Source organism: Tympanuchus pallidicinctus, unplaced genomic scaffold, assembly GCF_026119805.1.
Source record: "Tympanuchus pallidicinctus isolate F22 unplaced genomic scaffold, pur_lepc_1.0 scaffold1, whole genome shotgun sequence".
Classification (NCBI taxonomy): domain Eukaryota; kingdom Metazoa; phylum Chordata; class Aves; order Galliformes; family Phasianidae; genus Tympanuchus; species Tympanuchus pallidicinctus.
The window spans coordinates 103,283,483-103,307,528 of record NW_026294618.1 but is presented as its reverse complement, the minus strand read 5'-3'; the positions used below and the strand labels follow the sequence as shown (position 1 = coordinate 103,307,528).

Below are 24,046 nucleotides of genomic sequence, written 5' to 3'. Positions count from 1 at the left end.
TCACTTGCAAATGATTAATGCTGATTTCCAATGCAGTGTTAGGGAAGATAAAGTATTCAGTTACTGATGGACTAGTTAAAATACAGACCAAAAGGAAACCAAAATATTTCACAACTGGCAAATAGAAAAAGACTGCACCTACTCTACAGCTTCAGCCAAGAGATTTTATATGGTGCGGACAAAGGTAGCATTATATTTCTAACACTTGATATCAGGTTTGGGAGAGTGGAGCACAGAAAAAAGGCACTATTTAAAATCAATGCCACCACTAAGTGCCCCTTCACTGAGGAGTTCAAATGAATAGCTCAGCTCCAGCTTCTGAGATGCCCACACTGCCCTGGGCTCTGCAGGCCATGCGGTATCCATCGCAACAAAAAGCCTGTTCACAAACATAGTAGTGATGGAAACATGTGAAAAAGTAACCATAGCAGCCTGAAATGTGGTTGGAAGGGCAGAAGGGACACAGCCGCAGTGCTGAAGCGGAACAAAGTGAAAAGCTGTAGCCAGTGAGGAAGAAAATGACCAGGAGGAGATGGCAGCCTGTTCAAACGAGGCTCAGCGAGTGAATCCATTACCTCTGCTCTTGCCTGCTTTCTGGATGCAGTTCTCTAGCATTCCTGAACTGAGCATACAGGAAGAAAAAGGAGAGAACAGTGTTCTCCAAGCATCCAAAATCAACACTGCTTTTGCAGAAGTCATCTTTCTGTGCTTTCATCACCTTGCTACTATTAATTACTACAGGAGCTAGCTGGATTACTGTAAGAACCAAAACATCTGTGTGAGAAGTCACTCCTTTGGTGGCAACACAGTCCACAATTCCACATTTATCTGAAAGGCTGCTAGCCTCAAAGTAATGAAGCAGCATCAGTTGGAAGGGATTCTGCAATATACATGGTGGCCTCAGAAGAAATTCAGGAGGCAGAAGGAGAACTGCTGAGAGAACTCCTTAGTTCCTTTGTCTTGCAATAAAAGAAGATACTTTTCAATAGAACTTTTCAGTCTTCAAAAATGTCTATCAGTTTTATGAAAAACAAAAACCTTACATGAGAAGTTTAAGACTGTTTATAAAATATTCTGAGGTAAAACATGTTCTGTCACTACTACATTTCTCTTGAAAGACTGTAACAGCTGTGTGGAATAAATGCTTCTCAATCCAAAAACCAGGAAACTTTCATTGATGTAGGATGCTGGCTGCTGAATATTGTATAGCCTTACTCTGTAACCAGAAATGCAGTGGAGAGGATTGTCTTAATCCTCCTGCATGCTTATTTTTAAGCCAGCAGACTCATACATCCATATATATATATCCAAGCACCTGTTCTCATTTCACTCTGTGTAGGTGAAAAAATTTATTCCTTCTCAGAGCTAAGATCTCATCTCACGGAGCTGAGATTTATTTTTACATTACTGAAGGCAAAGCAGTGTAAATCATAGCTGGAATGGAGTATTTTAGGAAGCTAACACTCACAGAGCTGCTCCAGGGTGGAATTCTGATGGAGAGAAGATTGAAGTCCCATTTGAAGCTCTTGACCTACAACGTTTTTATTTTTTCTTTAAAGAGGATGTGGCAGACAAGAACCTTAACACTTGAAAGGGGCTATACCACACTAGGACTACATGAGAAATAGGTGCTGAGAGGCTGTCTGCATTCCAGCACGGCTGCAAACAAGGCAGCACATCATGAGCAGTCTTTTCCACAGCCAGCCAAGCTGTAGGAACACAAAAACAATTTACAGCCAGCTTGAGTCCACCAGAGATGGTATGATTTACCATCAGCTCCTCAGCATCTGCTGGGAGCGAGAACTAAACGATTTAGGTTGATGAACGTTTGAAAGAATGAGACCATCAAAATAACCCTCAAGCCTTCTTGGTATCCACACCGAGAACAGGCAGAGCCTCACCACGGGCCTAGGCAGACTTTGTTAGGGAAGCTTATTGCTGCTTGTCCCAGCTGCAGTAATCATTAAGAACAAGACTTTTAATCACAAGCTTATTTATGGCTTCCTGGCTTGAAGCTGGCATGGGCCTTAGCAATTTCAAGGCTGAGTTGGCTTGAGAAAGAAGCTTTGGAAATCTGAGAGCTTCTTTATGGGATCTTATGCCCCACAGAGCCCCACATTGATACTGAGGGCAAGCTGCCATTAAGTGCCATGGAAACCCTTCCTGCTTAGGTGGGATCGGTGTGACAAATTCTCAGCTTTCAAGGTCCTCCTGACAGAACTTACCTCAGTTTCCTTGTAAACATGTTCCTTCAGGTGGGAATTTCCCTTTCTGCTCAGTGCAGGTTGTGCTCTCCCTCCCTATCTCCGGGAGTTTCTTCAGCTTCAGAGGAGTGCCACCAACTGTGTAGCTGTGCCCACTCCCTGCCCTAGATTTCAGCCCAACAGCACTGCTTAAAGCAGAGTGAAGTTTCATTCGCTTCTTTGTCATAGATCAGACAACGATCTCAGCAACCATCAGCATATAAAGCTTTGGGCCCCACCATCAGCAATCTCTCAGGCATTAGCAGTCTGCATCACTGCCCTCACCACATCCCTCCCAGCTGTTTGTGCTCAAGAACAGCACAGATGTGGCATTGCTGGGTTTTTTCTCTTTGTGTGGGAGGTGTGTTTAAACCCAGCCTGTTGTCTTCGGTCCCTATTAGAGATCTGGCTGGGTGCTTTGTAGATCCAAACCCGCAGGCTTGATATCAGACCTGTGTTTTTGTCTGGTCAGCACGTAGCAGCCAACCCCAGCTGCCATCGCTGGATCTGCTCTTTTTCAGGTACACTGGGACTGTGTCCTCATTACCACTCAGCTGCAGGTAAAACTTTTCTAGTTTGTACTGACACAGATGAAGACCTTCATGACACAGAATGTTTGTGAGATTAAGGAGAGAAGAAAAAAAAAGAGGAAACAAGGCAAGTTTATATGACTAAGCAGTTCAGACTTGATTTCATTAATCTATGGTGTTTCATATGTACTAGGATTCAAAAGTATTTAATTCAAAACGCCCAAAGTAATGTAAGTCACTTCACTTACATTATACTAGCATGTCAATTCCAGTAGAACTAAAAAAATTAACCCAAACTGAAAGGAATTCACGCCTTCTTCGAGAATAATAAATCAAATCAGTGTGCTGCTGTTTTTCCCAGCAAAAAGTTAGCGAGGACAGATGGTACCACCACCAATCAATACTAATAAAGGGGAAACCCAAGCACCCTGAACTAATTTGGAACCATCTGTACGAAATTAAAAGCACAACCCACATTTCATCTTTTTCAGTATATTAGCATACTCAAACAAATTGGGAATTACTGTAATGCTAAATCTAATAAATGTGAGGAATTCTCTGTTCTGTTGGGGTGGTGTTTAGCATACCTGCAATTTCTGATGATCTTTTGCCTGGAGGAATTGATGTAGCAGCATAACATAAAAGATGGAAAGCCCTATAGTTGTCAGTAGGAGCAACTGACAGGAGAATGGGAAAAGCTCTCTGATAAAGGAAAGGACAACTCTGAAAAAGAACACAACCACAGAGGAAACAGAGCTAAGGATCTGCTAAGGGTTTCATCATGTTCTCAGGGGTGCAGGCCCTGCATTTCTGGTTTTCTTTATTTGGAGTGGGTAGGGGAAGTGGGAGGGTCTGTTTCTGGCTTCTAGCAGCCCCAGAGTTAATTGAAACGTTTAGGTATGAATAGAGCAGTTACAGTTACTGTCATCTGTTCAGCACTAACATTGAAGAAATCAAGCCGAGATGGGAAACAGTCATTGGTGAGCTCACATGGGCTCTGCTGAAGGACTTCATTGCGTGACCTATTGTTGTTCACCTCGAAGTTCTGTTGATTTTTATTCTTTGCAGCACGGTTGATAAAACACAAAGAGACAAAATGTACTCCTTTCAGCTTTATGCTGGATACAGCTAATTAACAATGAATAGCAAGTATCTAAAATTCAGTTCTGGTTCATTTAACCATGGTAATCAGTTGTTGTTTTTAAAGCAATGCAACTGTTTCATGTTGTCGTAAACCAGAAGTACGCCAAAAGAAATTGTGCTGCAGTTTTCTTTTGTTGGTTTGCTTCTTTTTCTCCTGTGTGCTCGGTAAGGTGAAAGTCTGATTTGGCCAAGAGAAGAATCAAACAGCATATTATAACCATGCCAGAGCAATTTTTCTCTCCAAACAATTGGTTGTGATGGTGTGCTCTTCTCTCAGTTGAAGCTTCCTTGACCGACTTGCACAGACTAACTGAAAGGTCAATCAGGTGGTGTATTTAATCATTAAAAGCATAAACTGCCAACAATAAATGTCAGAGGACTGTGTGGTTTTGTTTGATTTAGAGCAAACAGTAATACAGTCAACCATCTGTTTAGGGATTATGAAACACCTCATGCAGTACATTTGTTTTTCTTTTCCAGTCAGTATGGTGTTTTTGTTTGCAACTTTTCCTACCACTGGGTGTTTTATTGTCCTCCAGACAGGGTCACGTAGGTCTTCTTCCTGAGTGGTTATAGTTAATTCAGAACTCCGCTGTGTGTACTTCAAGTGATTCTTTTCTGAGTGCCTTGCCACATACTCATCAATACTAAATTTCTTCTGCCACCACATTGTCCATTCACTTTGCTTTGTCAGTTGACAGACTGTGTAGCCTAAGCCTTTGAACAACAGTCTGTAAATCACTGCAGCCTCCTCAGCTCCTTCTGGCAATTTGCACTTGTGGATGGCAGGCATGATAACTGACCAGCGACCACGGATTTATAGGACACTGTACTTTCTGTTTTGCACCTTCCAATTGAAAATAGATCTGTAAGTTGCTCAATCTTCAAAAAGCCTTTTCTGACTAAAATGTGAGGTTTTATGCACTTTAGCTTTGCAGCTGCTCGCACCACTATCATGTACTTGCTAGGGAATTTCTGTATTTCCTGTCATTTTGCCCATTGTCTCTGTGTGTTTCCCACTGTTTACTGATGTGCTGTATTATCATGCTTGACACAGCAGAACAGATCAGTCAAAGAGTGGAACCAAACTACAGAAGACGAATCCACTCATGTCACACAATGCTTCTTACTAGCATGGGATTCCTCCCTGCACTGTTGAAATTAGAACACTTCCATACAGATAGATCTGGGTAAATTTAACAATACCACAATCTTAATGCTGCAGGATAATTACTGTGGAAAATCTGAAGCACTGTTATGTGCATGCGGACCCAGTCAAAGCTATGAAGATTGCATGATGCTATGAAACCAGGACCAAAACTTCCACTATACGCTGCTCTTGACTGTTGTCTTACTTCAATGCAGAGAGCTGCTTTTAGAAGAATAAAAATGAATCTTATCACAGGTTTCATAACAAACAACAGCAACAATAAAGCAATGCCAAACATCCTTGACCTTGAGCAAGGGGCTGGAATAGAGAAATGGCTACGAAGCAATGTTAAAAAACTCTCTTTTCCAAAACAGCTTAGAGTAACTGGAAATCAGCTATCTGTTAGTTGCAAGCCTGATTCCAGCATATTATATTGGTGATATATTATAATTGCCTACTAAGTTGCCACAGGCATTCTTGCTAAAAAACTTGGAATAGTTTTTACAATTCTTCAAGCTTTCACGGACTTTTAAACAAATAACTGCTTTAGTGAATAGAAGAGTACTGCACCTCTCTGGGGATTAAGAAAACAAAAGTAATCTAAATAAATCGTGGGGGGAGCCTGAGGAATGAACGTTCCTTCTATTGAACCAGCAGTCAGACTGAAATCCCACCTGAGGAGCAGGAAAGGACGGCTTTCTGCTTTATTGCATTCAAATTCTTCAAGAATAAATCATCAGTGCTTAAAGTGACTCTGAGCAAGTACAAGTGTGGCACTGAAGAATTATAGAAGCCATGAATTCTTCCTTACTTTCTGTCAGGTTAAGGTTCTTTGTGTGTATGTTTTCATTAGTTCTTCTCTATGAGCAGCTTAAAGACTTTAAAATAAAGTCATTCATATTATGTCAATATTTTTCACTCCAGAAGACAATCAAATTCCCTCAGCTACCCTGATTTAATAACAAGTAAGTAGTTTCAAACTTTGTAACTAAATTATGTTATGAGTTATGTGGACTGCGTTGCCAATCAACACATAAAACAACACACACCATTCTGAAAAACATTTTAATACGTTGTTCACGCCTGGATTTCAAAGACATGCTTTATGTTAGCTACTTGTAAGACAATAAGCAGAGAAAAGTGCTTAGAAATGCTGTCTAACACCATTTAGACTTGTGGTGTGTATACTCTGCACGCAGCTTTGTACTGGCACACCATTTCCCATATTCCTCATACAACTGAAGATAACACTTTTCCTCCACCAGTAAGTAACATCAACAGCTCCATCAACAGCTTTTGGGCTGTTATTTATTTATTTATTTATTTATTGGTTTTGCTTTTATATTCAACTCACTTTAATCCATGTTGTTCTTTATAGAACCATGGAATTGTTTGAGTTGGAAGGCACTTTTAAAGGCCATCCAGTCCAACTACCCTGCAATGAGCTTGAAGTTCTTTACAGAGAGAGCAGTGAGGTGCTAGAACAGGCTGCCCAGAAAGGCTGTGGATGCCCCGTCCCTGGAGGTGTTCAAGGCCAGGTTGGATGGGACATGGGCAGCCTGGTGTGGTATTAAATGGAGAGGTTGGTGGCCCTGCGTGTGGCAGGGGGTTGGAGATTCATGATCCTCGAGGTCCCTTCCAACCCTGGCCATTCTGTGATTCTGTGAGCTGGGACACCTACAGTTCTATCAGGCGCTCAAAGCCTTGCTAAGTAACAGATTTTCCTTTTGCTCAAGAAAACTCCAGAATCCAGAAGGAAGATTATCCTTTTTTTTATGCACTGCAGCTGAGGGAACAGTTCTTTACAAATAAATGATTTTCAGTGTGAACATGCCCAAATTAAATTAAATCTAAGCACGAATTTTCTTATGGAGTAAAACTTTTTGCAGTATTTTCTTCATATGCAACCAGATTAAACTTCTGCAACTAAAAATTGCTTCTGGAAAGCGGTATAATTGCTCACTCATAGAAATGAAGGTATGCAGCATGTGGAATTATTCCAAAAATTCCAAGGCTGCAGCCCCAGTTCTCCTGTTTATTTACCCTGAGCTGCCACCACCGCAGGGCCCCCAAGAAATCATAGAATAATAGAATCACAGAACGGCCTTGAAAAGGAGCACAATGCTCATCCAATTCCAACCCCCTGCTATATGCAGGGTCACCAACCAGCAGACCAGGCTGCCCAGAGCCACATCCAGCCTGGCCTTGGATGCCTGCAGAGATGGGGCATCACAGCCTCCTTGGGCAGCCTGTGCCAGTGCCTCACCACCCTCTGTGTGAAAAAATTCCTCCCAATATGAGGTGCTCAGATGCACTGCCTTTCAGATATCAAAACTAAAAACAAATGCGGATAAACATTTTATAACAGGTGCCCCCCAGAGTGCTGTTTCTCTTCCTTCTTTACAGCACACACGGTAACCGCAGATACACAAACACAGCTTTATTTCACACAGGAGCACGCAGCTTCATCGTGGACGCAGAGCCGACCGGAGCATTCAAGCGAGCCGCTCACCCAACGCCTCACGACAACCCCCCTTCACCCCACTGCACTTCGGGGCCCGGCCAACATGGCGCCTGTCCGCGCACCGCGCATGCGCCGCCCGCCATCACGATTCCGGCGCATCGATCGCTCCAGGAGCGGCTCTGCGGCGTGGCTGCGCATGCGTTCTGTCTGCAGGCAGCTCTGCGGCCGGCTGAGAGCATGGACATCAGGCCCAACCACACCATTTACATCAATAACATCAACGACAAGATTAAGAAAGAAGGTACGGGGGGGTCGCGGAGCGCGCTTTCCTCAGGCGGCCCGCGCGCTGCTGTTCCGTGCTGGGCTGCCGCTCTCGTCTCCGTAGAGAGGCCGCGGCTCGGCGTCTGGTGCTGAGGCGGCCGGTCGGCCCTGCGCCTGACGAGCCTCCATCAATAACTGTTTCTCATCGTAACTTTTAATTACGGAACTTCAAATGGCCTTCGTAGCCCGCAGGCGTTACCGGGATGGTAGTGCTGGGTGTCAGCAGCTGCGCCTACATAGCTGAGCAGCTCTTGCTCTTAGGAAGCTAATACGAAGTTAATACAGTTTCTTCTCTAGCTGAAGGCTCGTGTTGTGAAGCCGATACACCTACCTGCCTGAAGATCAACCGCGGGACAGCACGCTCTCTGTAGATGCAGACATTTGCATGCAACCTGTTACAGCCTTTTTTTTTTTTTTTTATGTTAACAGAATTGAAGAGGTCCTTATATGCATTATTCTCACAGTTTGGTCATGTGGTTGACATCGTGGCTTTGAAGACTATGAAAATGAGAGGACAGGCTTTTGTTATATTTAAAGAACTAGGATCGTCTACCAATGCTCTGAGGCAGCTGCAAGGCTTTCCATTTTATGGGAAGCCAATGGTAAGTTATTTTCTTCCTTTTCTGTGGAAATAAAATTACCGTGGTCTGTTGCAGTGCTTTGGTACTTGTGCCTTGTGAAATAACTCTCAGACTTGCTTGCAATTGTGCTGTTACTCAGTGATGTTCTGTCTTGACAAATATATTTATGCGAGCTTGAGAGGCTCTGGAGAGACTATAATTGGAACACACAGTGAACCTGAAGTTGGTACTTAGGTTTCTTAAACGTTGGCTTTATGTTCCACTGCAGTAAGTTAAAAGTTTTCAAGATCTGAAACGCTTTCAGCTTAGATATAGACAGAGGGTTGAGTGTACCCTCAGCAAGTTTGCTGGTGACACCAAGCTGAGTGGTTGGTTGGAGGAGGGAAGATTTAAGTTGGATGTCGGGGGGAAGTTCTTCACTATGAGAATGGTGAGGTGCTGGAACAGCTGTTCAAAGAGGCTGTGGATGCCCCGTCCCTGGAGGTGTTCAAGGCCAGGTTGGATGGGGCCCTGGGCAGTCTGGTTTAGCATTAAATGGGGAGGTTGGTGGCCCTGCGTGTGGCAGGGGGGTTGGAGATTCATGATCCTTGAGGTCCCTTCCAACCCTGGCCATTCTGTGATTCTGTGGTGGAGCAGGAGCTGCAACAGAAGGAAAGGAAGGGATGCCATCCAGAGGGACTGCTTGAGAAACAGGCCCCTGTAGACATAATGAGGTTCAACAAGGCCAAATGCAGCATGTTGTGTTTGGGTGGAGGCAATCTCAGATATTTGTACAGTCCGAGAGAAGAACTAACTCACTGAGAGCAGCACTATGGAGAAGCACTTGGGGGTTCTTGTAGATGTAAAACTTAACATAGGTGTAGCCCAGAAGGCCAGCTATCCTTGGCTGCATCAACAGAGGGGTGGCAGCAGTGCGAGGGAGAGAATTGTCCCTCTCTACTCTTCCCACAAAGATGCTCAGAGGCTGGAGCACCTCTCCTATGAAGAAAGGCTTGAGGAGCTGGGCTTGTTCAGCTTGGAGAAGGCTCTGGAAAAACCTCCTTGTAGCCTACCAGTTCTTAAAGGGAGCTTATTAACAGGGAACGAGACCAACTTTTTACTTGGGTAGATAGTGATAGGACAAAGGGGAATGGCTTTAGACTGAAAGAGAGGAGATCTAGTTTAGATATTAGGAAGAGATTCTTTACTTGGAGAGTGGTGAGGCCCTGTCACTGCTGCCCAGAGAGCTGTGGGTGCCCCATCCTGGAGGTGCCCAAAGCCAGGTTGGATGGGCCCTGGGCAGCCTGAGCTGGTGGGGGGCAGCCAGCCCATGGTAGGGGTTGGGAATGGGTGCAATTTAAGGTCCCTTCCAATCTAAGCCATTCTATGATATTCATTGTGTCTTCTGTTGAACGCACAGAATTTCCCATATAGTGTTTTTGGGATTAGGTACTTTCTATTTAATTTATAATAATTGAAGTTACTCTAGATGTTTGTGAGACATAACTAGAATATGGTACTTCCATTTCAAAGCAGCAGTGAGAAGGGTGAAGATCTATTCAGTTCTGCTCTCCAGAAATTGGCAGACATAGTCACTGATTTGCTTTGGAAATTGATGAATAGTTTTGCTTGTGCTTACATCAGATTAGCAACCTGAGTGATTGAATTCTGACACAACTTCAGTGAAGTTGGTACAATATCACTTGACAAAAGCAGATTTAATAATGAACCATCCTGCCTGTAATCAAGTACAACAATCGACATGTTTCTGTTGCTGCCTGAGTAAACTGAGCATCTCCTAATCTGAGGGGTTGCATGTGCAAATGGTCTGTTTGACTTCAGTGATGTGTGGGTATGCAAATGCTTTCATCTCATGGCTTTGGGCAATAAGGAGAGCTATACTGTTGTGTTGTTGAGGCACACACTTCTCTCATTAACGCTCTCAGATTATCTAACAAAATCCTTTCCAAGGAACTGTGCAAGCTTAGTTCTGTCACTTATCCTTAAAGGCCTTTGTGCTCAGTAAAATGCAGCAGAGAATCAAGGCATTATAAGCTTTCAGGTGTATTTCCCTCTTTGAATATTGACTGCAGTATGCACCTTATGTGAAGAAATGAACAAACAATAAAAAAACAAATTCAGCTGCTTTGTAGTCTTTGGAGTAGTCTTCACTGAGTGCTAGGATTGTAAAATATATATATATATATATATATATATATATATATATATATATATATATATATATATAGTTTTACTGAAGTTTTACTGAACTCAATTTTCTGCAGAGATCTGAGATCACTGGAACCTTATCACCTCACCCCAAACCCCAAATGCTCCATCTCCCTAGTTTTATTTTTCAGTAGCAGCTGGTGCCAATTTTGTTAACTGATGTTGTATAGCTTTGTACATCTGCTACATTGACAGGCACGGTAAAGATACTGTTGCTGGTTAGAGTTCTGATTCCATTGAGTGTTGTAAAATCAGTAACTTCTTCTCAGGAGAGGTCTATCCCAGTCTTTAGAAAGTCCTTTAGTTGTGATCAGAATGACTTATGAACATTACATACTCTGTAAACATATCCATAATTTAAAACAGTATTTTTAATACAACTTTCTACAGACGTACTGTGTGAATGAGAGAGAATGCGTTCAACGAAGTTGGTGTGAGATTTTCAGTATAATAAACAGTACTCTGTTGGTGTTTGTTTTTTACCTTTAAAAAGCGTATTCAGTACGCCAAGACAGACTCTGATATCATCTCTAAAATGCGTGGTACTTTTGCTGACAAGGAGAAGAGGAAGGAAAAGAAGAAGGCCAAGTCTCTGGAGCAGTCAGCTAATGCAGCAAATAAAAAGATAATTCAGGTAAGCAGCTTCTGTATTTAAAGAAAGAAGGGGGGAAAAAAATATTCAAACAATGTGTCCATTTTTTGTCAATGTAATGTTTTATCTTTTTTTTAGGACTAAGTATTTTGGTACTTTAAGTTCTTTGAATTGTTGTCTGTTGATTTGTACTGCTCTTTAGCACCTATTAAAGCTGCAGGAGGGGATATGATTATGTAGTCCTTAGTGCATTTTTTTATTTTTATTTTTTAACACTTTTTCTTTTGTTCTTTCTTTCTTTTTCCTCATTCCTATTGTAAGATGAAAACTAAGGTATAGAGCAAAGGTACAATAAACCAGTGTATGTGTACATATGTGTAGAATGCCAGATGGGTACAAGGGAACAATGTGATCCATTTACAATTAGATGAGAAGGAGTTGGTGTGGAATATATCTCCTGTAATGCTTGGCCTGACCAAGGCTAGCAACATTTAGCAATTTATTTGCAAAGACAGAAAAACAGACCAAGGCACAGGGTTCGAGTTGCTGTTTCTGCAAAGGCACAGTTTGTTGTCAAGGGAAGAGATGCGATCATAACAATAACTTTTTCTGCATAGAAAATTCAGTTTCCTCAGGATTTATTCAAAATCAGTTCTCATATAGTGATTTCCTCGAAGTAATTGTTTTTATTTATAATGCTAATCGCTTTAGTTATGCTTGCTAAACTGGAGTCCTCAGTGGAAGCATGTAATTTTTTCTTAGTCTGTCATGTCTTGTGTAGGTCTTCATTTTCAAAGCTACTTCTGTCTAGCTAAACTGAATTTAATGATGGATGAGTAGTGATTTGCTGTGTCTGCTGACTCAGCCATTAGTTCAATTTTTATTCTTTGATTGTCTGGTTTGGGGATTCAATGCAGTGCACATGTTGTTGTTCCCCTTGGGCATACATAAATGTTCCTTGGGTTGCAGCTTAAAAAAATAGAAAAAGCCAAGCCATCTTTCATACACTGCTTGAGCTGTACTCAAATATGGTGATGTGTGTTTATCTCTAACTAAATATCTTTTAAAAACTACCTTGCTCTTATTTAATAGGGAGCAACACAAAATTCAACCAGTGCCCCTGGGACTTCACCACAGAATCAGCAGGTAATGCTTGTTTTTGTGACCAAATCTTGTAGAGATTCTGAAGCTTAACATCTAATGGAGTTTGTAACCAATACATTTGAATAGTATGCTGTAGTAAAACAATGTGTTTTCAGTGGGTTTCAGTTGCCCCAAAGATAACACTAGTTCAGTTCTGCTGTAGATGAACAAGTTATTTATCATGGCCTCCAGCTACTTCACAGAGAAGATGTGGAAGGCCTTTTTCCAAGCTGATGTCCTCACACAGGTATCTTGGATGGCCTGTGAAATCTGAACTGGCACTATAGTTTGTCCTAACTGTGGCAGTGCTGAGATCTAGTATGGTGGACTACTGCAGTATCAGCTGTTAAGCAGAAAAGCAAAAACCACCAAGATCTATGCCTGCACATTGCATGAAGGTATCCTAAAGCCCAGCTTCTGGTGTTACAGCCAGAACGAGGGATTTGTGAGTCTTCATCCAAATAATAATGCAGACAGATTTAGAGGGGCAGGCAGCTGTGGATAGTCCACTGAATTTTGCTCTTCTCTTGTTGCAGGTGCCTGATAACCCACCAAACTATATTCTTTTCCTTAATAACCTGCCTGAGGAAACAAATGAGATGATGCTGTCCATGTTATTCAATCAGTAAGTTTTGAATGGAGAAAATTTTCCTTTGATTCCTTTCGTTACCTTTATGGTTTTGGTTTTTTTACTTTCAGTTGGCTAGCTGATTATTAGAAAAGAGAGTTTTTGAAGGTATTTCAGTGCTCTGTGTTACTGCCAACTTTACAGATGATTGGGTGCAGAATGCAAATCTGACTTATTTTTTTAAACCAATTTTGATTGTAGAAGTTATCAGTTATCAATCTGCGGTGCATTAAGCTGGTGACTAATGTTAAAGACATCAGAAACAGTTTTAAAAACAGCTTTAATTGCTTCTGCAGATGTGCAAGGCTGATTAAATTACTTCAGCAGAATGATCCTTAAGAGAGGCAAAGTTCTAAGGCCTGGAAATAGAAAAATTCTTCAATCGAATCTCTTGTTAGTAGTAACTATTATTCCAGGAGATGCTTATGGGAGGGTCTTCTGGGTGCTGAAGGGGGTAAATTATCAATCTAGAAAGCACTATCTGACTCTCCTTAAATTTATTTCAAAGGTTTCCTGGATTCAAAGAAGTACGTTTAGTGCCTGGGCGTCACGACATTGCATTTGTGGAGTTTGAAAATGAATGTCAAGCAGGAGCTGCTCGAGATGCTCTCCAAGGATTCAAGATAACTCCATCTCATGCCATGAAAATCACTTATGCTAAGAAATAACCAGACACTCTTTGGAATTCTTTGTATTGATTTTTTTTTTTTCTCCTTTTTTAATATGTGTACAGCATGTTTCTGTTCTGTGCAGGAAAGATAAGACTGTTGTGTGAAATGGCTGCAGCTCTCAGCACAGTTGCAAGACTTCTGTGGATCTACTGAATAGTAACTTTTTGTGCTAGAATACTAATTTTTATAAAATAAATTCAGCTTATGCTGTTCTCAAAATGTGTTTTTTATTGAATCTGTCTTTTTAATCTCTTAAGCTTGTGTGGCAGATGAGAATTGCTAGGTCATGGCCTGAAGCAGTGATTGAGCACCAGATGAGATGGCATGGCTAACCCACAGAGGTCAGGTGCAAGCAATGCACTTTGCTTGGCTCCTCCCTCCTCACCCTCATTTAAAGTTTAGCAGCTGAGGGAGCAGCATCTCTTTAGAGATCTTGCTCTTCTCGAGATGTCATTGGTCTTCGGACAGGGTGAGCTGACTTCTTCTGTACTGCTTTCTAAACTAAATCTTAATGAGTGCCTTTATAAGCTTGCTCTTGTCCTAGTAGAAGGCATTATATCATCTTCCATTGCTGCACGGGGGGCTAATTCGTAATATTGGTTTAACTACTTTTAAGGTGACTTTCATTTCTCAGAAGTGAGAGCTGGAAAATTACATGTGTCTTCAGAGCAAAAAGCGTGAGTGGGAATGTTTTATGTCAGCGTGTTCAGAATAAATGCAACACTCAGTCTTCAGCCTCACTATCAAGGGGACAGCTGCTTCTGACAGCTGCTTTTCACTTCTTCAGAATAGTTTTGTCACTTAAGGAAAATAGACCATTGATTTTTTTTTTTTTTTTTTAGTTTTTGCAGGCTATGGTAGAAATTGGTTAAAATTTGAGAGTTCTGTTCAACATTTTGGTTTTGTTGTACTGTGATGGCTGGTGGTAGAAGTCATTGTCCAGAAAGCACAGACAAACTTACGGTTTTGTTTTGGTTGGTTTTGATTTTCCAGTAGTCTGATCTTTAGCAGTGATTTTAATAAATAGTTTAGGAAGAGCTTTCTGGCTCATTCCAAAGACATTGCTGATAAGCTTGACAGACTATTTTTAGGCAGGCTTTACAAAATGCATGTCCTATTTCTGTGGTTCTGGTTTTTTTTTCCCCCTTCTTTGTTTAAACCATTTAAGGATTTTGTTGGACACAAAATACATTAAATGCAGTGAAGTAATCCAATTTAGTATTGGGAAAAATCACTTCAAAAGCTGAAATGTTTTGTTTGGATGGTGTAAGATGGAAGAAGATCTAGAAAGATATTTTTAGATATTTAGAGAATAACGAAACCTAAACTCTATTTTTGGTGAAACTCGCTGGATTTTCCATGGTGTTGTAGGAGAATTGCAATCAGGCTCTGGAAAATTTGTATTTCAGAAATGATATTGTGGTGTTCGTGCTTTTCACGTTGCACCATTCCTCAGTTCTTCATTGCTGTGTCTGAGTCCTCCAGTGACCATTTCAAGGAGGAAGTAAGTATGACTTCTTTCAGATGTAGTTCAGACAAACAGCTGGTCTTAAGATGTGGTACTACAAGGAAGAATGTTCAGATGAGCACAGCAGCTGCCTTGTGAGTGTTGAGGCTTCTTTGTTTCCAAAGTAAATCAATTGGAAAATGGGGAAGTAGATTGAAGTCTGTAGCTTTTCCTCTATTGCTGCAGCTTGGTGTATTCCCTGCCTGTGCTGTGTGAGCTGCAGCGCATGTGTTTTTCCCAGTTGTGCTGTGAGGTGATTGAGGTCTGATTTAAGATTGTTGTTTTTGCCAAATGCTTTGCATCCAGGAAAGCTCGATTGATTTTCATAAAATACTGTGCAGAAAAGCAGTTTTATGGAGCAGTTTCGGATGCAAACAAATTCATCTTCTACACTCACGTTACATTGCAAGATGATGCCCTTCCACAGCTGTGTTAATTCTGTATTTCTATACATGCATTTTCCATTCTTTTTAGTGAATTCACAAGTTTAATTTCACTTGCAAGTGAAAATTTTTGTGCACCTGTAAAGAATAAAAGTGAGTGTATTTTGTCATGAGCTTTATCTTACGCAGTTAGCACTGATTAACAGCTGTTTGGGGAGCTGCAGCATTGCTCTTGTTCATTTTTAAGGACTGGTTTTAAGATCAGCTTCTTTGAAGCAACTGAAGGCAACTGTGGTGTGAACAGCTTACAGTGTGTATAACAGCTTAGTTTTTTCCTTTTAGGTGCATGCATCTATTTTAATTAATATTGTACTTTTCCTCATATGCTATGAAAATATATTGGGAGGTTAGATGAATGCTACGTGTCCTCTCAGACATAACAAGTACCTCTTAAGTCAGCTTATGGTACCATTCAGTGTCATGTCTGTGAACTCTCAGCTGAGTTTGGCTACGTGAATAAATGAGAGATGGCCGCTGTCTTTGCTTAACCTGTGTATTCTGCTCTGTTTCTGTGTCCGCCTGTGTAAAAGAAATCTTACCTCTACAAGTAGCAGCACTTCCATTCTAGATTTCAAACTTAAATTGCTGAGTTGAAAGGCTTTTTTTTTTTTTACTGAGTTATATTTGCATCCATGTTTACTGTTGTGGTAGGGCATTGCTACAGACTGTCATGAGGAGGTTGCTGCCGTGAGAGTTTATGGTCCAGGGGGACAATTATGTATGTTAGTGTGTGACTGTAACAATAAGGGACTTAAGGATTTGAAAGGATATCATTTTCTTCCCTGTTGTTGGGGTCTGCCTTAATTTTTCATTCTGAAACAAATTTTGCTTGAGGTAAGCTTGAGACTGTGTATGAGTAGAGGAAAGCTTAACGTTCTTAAGTAATACAGTTGCTCCAGAACGGGTTTGGGGAAGGATTCTGTTGCATAAGTGCAACCTGAGGTTTCCCTCTTGCCGGCGGCTCCTCTTGTTGCAGTGGAATGTCACCCTGATCCCTTCCCATTGGCCAGGGGTGTTTGTCCAGATGTTAGGCTGTTCCATAAAAGATAGAGATCCCTGGGCACGGTGCGCATTTGGGAAGTGCCGCAGCAAAGAAAAATGACACAACGTGTTTATTTGATTATCTTATTTTTGTGTCTTGGATTAATGAATCCATTTGCAACTGGAATTTTTATGGACAAGCTTGCCAGCAAGAAGCTGTGTGCTGATGACGACTGTCTCTGTGAGTAATTTCGTTTTAATTTTAATTAGAATACATTCCCCAAAACAGTTGTGGGGCTTGGAAGCCGTAGTGTGACAGAAAACGACTCTGCTTATTTAGCTCATCTTTAAACTGGTCTGTCAACTTTAAAATAGAGTGGGAAGATGAATGTGGAGCATCAAATCCCGTTTTACTGCAGAAAGACTTTTCTAAGGGACCCTTCTCATGAGTGAAAGGTAAGAGAAGAGACAGAAGGATTGTAACTTATGCTAGGATTAAATGATGCATTCTGAAGCTGTTATTCTGCTTACTGGAGATGGAAAAACGAGCAGGGCAAATTATTGGCAGACATTAATTTCAGAATAACCTACTTTTGCCTGTAGAAATGGTTTTACATGTGTGCATCCACACACTTCCATATTTTTCTTTATAAAAGCATGTCTTTAAATTCATCCTTCTCATTCTTGATTTTTTTATTTCTTTTTCCTAGACACCATTTCCCTTGTCAGAGCAGAAGAGGATTATAAAGCTCCAGACTGCAGATTCATTAATATTAAAAAAGGGCAGTTGATTTATGTTTACTCAAAACTAGTGAAAGAAAAAGAATCTGGAGAATTCTGGGCTGGAAGTGTAAGATGAGATTCCTGTGTATATGAGCAAACCAGAAGTAGAGTAGCATTTATTTCTTGACAAAAATGTGTTGATGTTGAGCTACTGTGGGTTTTGAAGCAGCAACTTGGTTTTCAGATTGGTGTTTAAATGACTGAGGAGTCTAAAGGGCCTTTTTTTTCTTCTGTTTTTTGTAGCGAAGTTAAAGTTTCTTCATTAACTATTCAGTAATTATGAATTTAACCCAAGAAAAAGGGCTCAGCAATTCTTTTCTGCGACTGCTTGCTGAAACTGCAGGAGAAAAGCTTTCATTACAGTTGCTCATAAAACTTAAATATAAAGGAAGCAAACACTAATATTAGCTGAATTCATTTAAAAAAAATAATTAAAAAAAAAAACACACAACAGCAAAACTGTGCTGTTGTTTTATTCCAGAAAAGAAATACCTATCTGTATTAGAACTTGTGTTAATAGTTCATTTAATGTGCTGGTTAATTGGGGAACTAGGAGATCCAGAATCAGAGTTATGAGCACTGTTAAGTAGCTGCTTTTGGCTAAATTATGAATTAGCTTAAAGCAAACGAGGGCTGTTCTATGCACCTAATTATACATCTCCTTGCTTGAAGGTTTATGGAGAAGAGTATGAAGACCATATGGGGACAGTTGGCTACTTCCCTCGCAGTTTAGTCTCAGAACAACATGTCTATCAAGAAGCAAATAAGACCGTTCCTACAACGGTAAGGAATTTACAGAACCCCAGCTGTATATAATTATCTTGGCTGTGTAATGCTAATTTCCTGTAAAAACAAATCGTAATTGTGGCTCTTGATTGTAGCATATCACAGATGCTTAGGGATGCTATCTCTGATGCAGGCAAACGTTCTCAATAAAATCCTAACATAAGCTCTGATACCGTAGATTTCACAAATGCTGAGTGGAGGCCTTGATCCTATTACTGTTCCTATTGATTGGAATAGCATTGCTTGGAGGCCCCTAAAAGTCTGACCCAAACTTCTTGCAATGTGTTGCAAATGGTTTTCTTTTTTTTGGAGACTGAACATTGTGCTGCATATTTCAGTAAGGTGTACAAACCCCTTCTATTAATGGTCTAAATAGACTGACATTGTCATAGAGTACTTCTGTTTTACACTCCTGAACATCCTTCTCATGCTTCAGTGAAAGCAGGTCCCTGGAAATTGAATATGAAAATTCACTTTTCCACTGTTCCTCTAGAACACAGAGTATTCTTGAGTTGTTTCTACAGTAGCAGCATCACTTGGGTTAAAATATTGGAGGAATTAAAAATTAAAAAAAATCTTAGTTTTCAGAATACTGCATGAGAAAAGTATTGCTGTCTCATAGTTGTCAGTACATCTATCAAAAGGTAGAACTGCAAAGCTATTGGAAACATGTTTTTAAATAAGCTGCATTTCTGAAAGGATGGTTCTTCCCAATCCTATTAGTAGTGTGTCATGTATCAGGCAGATCTTACCATCATTAAAGATCTGAAATATGCTTTGCAGAGAAGTGGAAGAGGGTGGTATGGCTTGGCTGTTACTGGTAGCTTATATTTATGCCTAAAACACATTGCTCATAGCCTGGAAATTGTACATGGACACTTCATCCTAGCTCTTGATTATTAGGTAGGTTTCATTAAAACGAGAAATAATTGAAATGAAGTGTAATAGTTGCTAGGATTTGTGTTTTAATGTCAGACAAATTTTGCGTGAAGAAATGCAAATCATGAAACAAGCGATTGCTGTTCTTGACACTTTGTTAGGTTATTCTGAATTTGGCCAGGAGCACTGTAGCAATTAGTCATTCTTTCATGTTCCGTGACTAAAATACGTTTCTAGGCTCTTTTCTCAACAACGTGACAGCCATTCTGTTGAATGGCAAGCTGAGCTGGAAGCAGAGGTAGGTTAAAGTCATGTCTTAGTCTGCAGGCTGGCTGTGGGTCTAGAATGCGCCATTGCTTTTGCCAAGCTACCCTGCAGAACTTTAATTGGCAAGTAGAAATTCTGCAGCAAACCTTTTTGCAAAACTAATCACCAGGGATTAGTTGTTTCACCCTTAGTTCACGTTCTTGCTTCGAAGCAAAACCTGATGGTGGTACAGATGGATTCTTGTTCCTCTGTTCTCTTTTGTGTTGCAAATGTGGGCTTGAAGGATATGACTTCAAGTTTGCATTTGAAAGTGTTTAGAGCAGGTCTTAATGGATCTCTACCTGACCATACTGATTCATCCAGAAGTATCCTTTAAAGGGTACTGCTTTACATAGAGCGACTGTTGCACAGCTCTTGTGTGCTTGTAATGCTACCAGCCTTCCATTTGCAACGCTGTAGCTGGTCTTATGTTTGCACTTCTGCTACCTTCACTTCAGCTGCTGGTGATGCTTGTACCTTGCTTTCCTGGCCTCAAACCTGTTAAGTCTGTTGCTGTTGTTGCCACTGGTGTGAGAACCACCTTCTCTAACTGCCCTCTTCTCTAACCTTTCATTTATTATTTCATTTATACTATGGGAACTAGTGATGCCCAAAGCTTAATGATCAAGCAGCCTGCAGTTCCTGTCCACTGAAAGCACTGAGTTGGCAATTTCACAGGTATCTTGATGGGGGGACCTGCTGCACTAAAGAGGAGCACGAAAGAGGACATTAGTACAGGGGGTCTCTGTCTCCTTCATTTTTCCCCATAGTAACTGTCAGAACTGCAGTCAGTGTATGTCATCAGCAGCAGACCCTCTTAATAAATTCTAGTGCTTGTGAACTAATCTCAACATCCTTTTTGCAACACGAGGCAATCCATACCTTTTGCTGCTGTTCCAAGTGATAAATCTTATACAATATTTTCTTCCCAGTGCTGCTACTTTTGAGTCCACTGAATACAGTAGACTCCTTAAAATAGATTGTGTACTACTGAGGTGTTGGATTGCTTGCCATCCTTCAGTGATTTTAAATTGGTCATTTGCTGGCTAAAATGAGAATACTTTTAATGCCAGTAAGCCTTTGCTCTGAACCACTTTCCAGTGGACAGCTACGTGTGATAGGCTGGTCTAATGTAAATGTTGCTGAGTTTGAGCATACAAGTTGTTAATTCCTTGCAGTACAATCAAGATGAAAGCTATGTAGCCAGATAAAATACCAGCAGAAAGCTAGATGAAAGCATATGCTATGAAAATGTATCCCTTGCTGGAAGTTTTCAAGCAAAATGCAAACTTTTTTTTTCTAGTCAGGTTTCTCTGTAGCAAGTGAATCACAGCCTCAGTCAAATTAAGGCATCCTTTTCATGTCTGGTTAGGAATAGTTTAAGGAGAAGGGGTTACATACAACTCAAATCCAAGTGTGGATGTAGGAAAACTAAACAGAAAGATAAAGGAATTGTTTGAAGAAAGAAAGAACATGGCATCACCCAATCCACTTTAAAGATTTCTGTCAGGAACAAATCATCCCAACCACATAAAAGGAGTTGAAAGCAATAAAAGCTTTCTTCTCCAGAATTCTGTGGAGTTAATTTATAGAGAACATACTTTGAATACATTAGCGTATTCAGTGTTTGCATCTACTTATCTACCTTTGGGGGATGATAAAGGAATGTTAATCCTTCAGTAATCTCAAAACATCTTTCCTTTCAACTCTCTTTCAGGACATTGATTTCTTCTGTGAGTAGTGCTGAAGATGGCTGGGCAATCTCTAGGGTGCTATCAAGAAATGCTGACAAAGAAACTTGGAACCCTCCACCGAACACTAGCTTTTTTTTTTTTTTAATACCTAATTGTAAAATAAGTCATCTTTCAAGTGCAGAAGTTGATTTAAAGGCAGTAATTTGGGGTGAGGAAAGTAGTCTTATACGGGATTTATTCGTTAGAAATTATTTACCTGCATATACCTGTGAATGCCTCTATAAGCCTTTGCATTACTTTGAGTAGTGCAGATTACATGTAGAATTAAATGTGCCATCTTGATCTGCGTTTTCCTTCCATAACCTTATCTAAATATTAAATAAACATTGAAAAAGCCCTTTCTTTGTTGAGCACTATGTGAATTGTTGATTGAAATCATTTTGCTTGCAAGAATTATGCTGCAATGGAGAAACTGGCAGGAAGAAAACCAGGAGCATTATTCTGTGCAAGGCGCGATCCCTGCCCCCAATGCCGATAGTTATGGGATGTGCTCGAGCTGAAGCATCTCTGTGCTGCCACAAGAGGGAGTGCACCGAATACCTCATGTTGTTCACATTTCTGCAAACATTGGGTTTATTTTCAGTAGAACAGGTTGCCCAAGGAGGCTGTGGATGCTCCATCCCTGCAGGCATTCAAGCCCGGGCTGGATGTGGCTCTGGGCAGCCTGGTGTGCAGGCTGGTGACCCTGCACAGAGCAGGGGGTTGGAACTGGATGAGCATTGTGATCTTTTTCAACCCAGGCCGTTCTGTGATTTTATTTTCTAGGTGGGGAAGCGCTGTGTGAAAGGTCAGTGAAGCCTCTGAAGCTACCTCGTTCCCTGTGCTGGCAATATGGGGGGAGATGATGAGCAAGGGGCAAAAAGAAGCTCTGGTCACGTTTCCGGTTAGGTGTATCAATTCTACCATTTCGGAACAGGCTGCCCGGGGAGGTGGTGCAATCCCTGTCCCTGGAGGTGCTCAGATGTGGAGATGTGGCGCTGCAGGACGTGCTTAGCAGGCAGATCGCAGGAAAGCGCTTCGCCTCAGGTGCGATTCGTAAATGTGGCTCGGAGCGCCCTCTGGCGGTCGGTCAGAGCCGCACCTCAGCGCCGGGTGCGCCGCCTCTGCCACGAGAGAACATTCCAGAAGGTCACGGGGCGGGCGGGTTGTGTCGCACACCACTGTTAAACGGCGTTTTTGCTGCGTATATCGAATTTTTGAGTTCTACTTAAAGCAGATTTCCAAGACAAGTGTTAGTAATGCATCCCACCCGTGGGCATGGTTGAAGTTACAGGTGTGTGAAGATGCACGCAGCAGTCAGTGTTTGCAAACAGCAGACAAAGCGGATTCAATTGCACTGTGGATATCAGGAATGTAAGTGGTGAGTTCTAGCAATTGTTATTGGAAAATGCAAGCTTTTCCTGCAAGGCTTCATCTCAGTTGCTGGCAGTTAACTAAAGTACCCAGTTCTGTGTAAACGGATATGAAGATTTCAGTTTCTCCACAAAACTGCCACAGAAAAGTCCAGGACAGAGTGGACTTTTGTGGTGTAAGATGAGACTGGTGCTTACAGACCTTGACACTGTGCATAATGCTTAATGCGTGTCCCTGCAAACAAAGCTTGCACACGTGGCTGCTTTCAGCTCCCGTTTGCTCTTCAGCCACCTGAGGTGAACTACAGATGCTTTAGAACAGGTGCAACAGCTGGGACACAGAATGCTTCCAGTTCAGGATGCATACAGCAGGGACTATGCACACACACACGTCGGTACCCTTTCTGAACATGCACGAAGGACAACATTTGGCCTATCAGTGAAAAACATCCTGCTATGACTTCTTCAGCAGTTACACTGAGCCTGGGGCCGTCGTGGCAGCGTGTGGACAGCATGTATTTCTTTTTGCTTTTTTCTAGCTCTCTTCAGAGTCTGCGCTCTGGTTGGTCACCTCCTCTGCGCAGAAAATAACTCAGCGGGCTTTCAGGGGGCATCAGAGTCTGCTTGACAACCTAATTTCAAGGAAAGTAAGATAAGGGTTCAGTTTGCGAACCACTGCATGGTCTTCGTAAAGCACCTGGCTGTGGAAAAGCATTGTAGTGGTGAAGCTACTTGTCTGCTGAGTTCAGTCTCTGATGTACAACTGTCAGGTGGCTTCCAATTTAATGAAGCTTTACAGCACTCTCTGTCTGCCTGGTGTCATAGGTACTTGTTTTATATGATGACATTGTGTAAAACTGTCATCTCCCAAGCACTGGTGGCCTATGCTGCAGCCTGAACTCTGGTATGACAGGGTTGATCAGTTTATAGCTTCATCATGTAATGTATTGGCAGGATCCTCTTTTAAGTTGTCCGAAGGAGACTTGTGACTTCGTTCAGTAGTCACCAAGGATGTGATATAACAAATGCAGCCATTCCTGATCTTTAGGCTGCTCTCTCGGAGGGCAATCCCTTCACAGTGTGAATGCTGAGCAGAGAAAAGAAAGCATGCTGGATGCGCTCGCTTCGCAAGGGATGGTGTCTCTGCTCAGAAGGGCAGAGGTATTGCAGTCTGACACTCTCCCTCTACAAGGGATTTTTTTCCATTTCTGCTCATTCTCTTAATCAGTGCTTGGTTCTATTTTCAGTACGCCGCTTTTCATCATTTTATTGCAAGTGTCACGAAGTTTGATTAGTTTTAAATTCTCATTGTTGAAGCCTGATTGTTACTTGAAGGTCTCTCTCCTTTTTAGAGCAAAGTCCAAGTTTCTACCCTTAGAAACGTAAGGAAGTGTGACAACCATAATCTTAACAATTCTAGCACAGAAAGTAAACCAAATGATCCCAGACTTGTCTGAGATCTGGAGCAGGGAGGAAGAAATGGCAAGGGAGCACAAGACGTCTGCAGAAAACTTTGGAGTGTTTGCAGTTGGCAGCACTGTTAGTGTAGGCCTGACAGCTAAAAATCAATAGTTTTGACAC

The 24,046-nt window shown here is 41.4% G+C and overlaps 2 protein-coding genes across 2 annotated transcripts; both read left to right on the top strand.

Moving 5' to 3' along the window:
- The first annotated feature begins 7,690 nt into the window (after positions 1 to 7,690).
- SNRPB2 (small nuclear ribonucleoprotein polypeptide B2) lies at positions 7,691 to 13,893 on the top strand. Its single transcript, XM_052678946.1, has 6 exons — positions 7,691 to 7,831; positions 8,281 to 8,453; positions 11,134 to 11,274; positions 12,325 to 12,378; positions 12,912 to 13,000; positions 13,512 to 13,893. Exons 1-6 carry the CDS (start codon positions 7,768 to 7,770, stop codon positions 13,669 to 13,671), a joined length of 681 nt encoding a protein of 226 aa, XP_052534906.1. The 5' UTR covers positions 7,691 to 7,767; the 3' UTR covers positions 13,672 to 13,893.
- A 118-nt stretch (positions 13,894 to 14,011) lies between these two features.
- Positions 14,012 to 21,442, top strand: OTOR (otoraplin). The gene is made up of 4 exons (XM_052679428.1): positions 14,012 to 16,846; positions 17,316 to 17,455; positions 18,061 to 18,171; positions 21,077 to 21,442. Exons 1-4 carry the CDS (start codon positions 16,723 to 16,725, stop codon positions 21,098 to 21,100), a joined length of 399 nt encoding a protein of 132 aa, XP_052535388.1. The 5' UTR covers positions 14,012 to 16,722; the 3' UTR covers positions 21,101 to 21,442.
- The last annotated feature ends 2,604 nt before the right edge of the window (positions 21,443 to 24,046 follow it).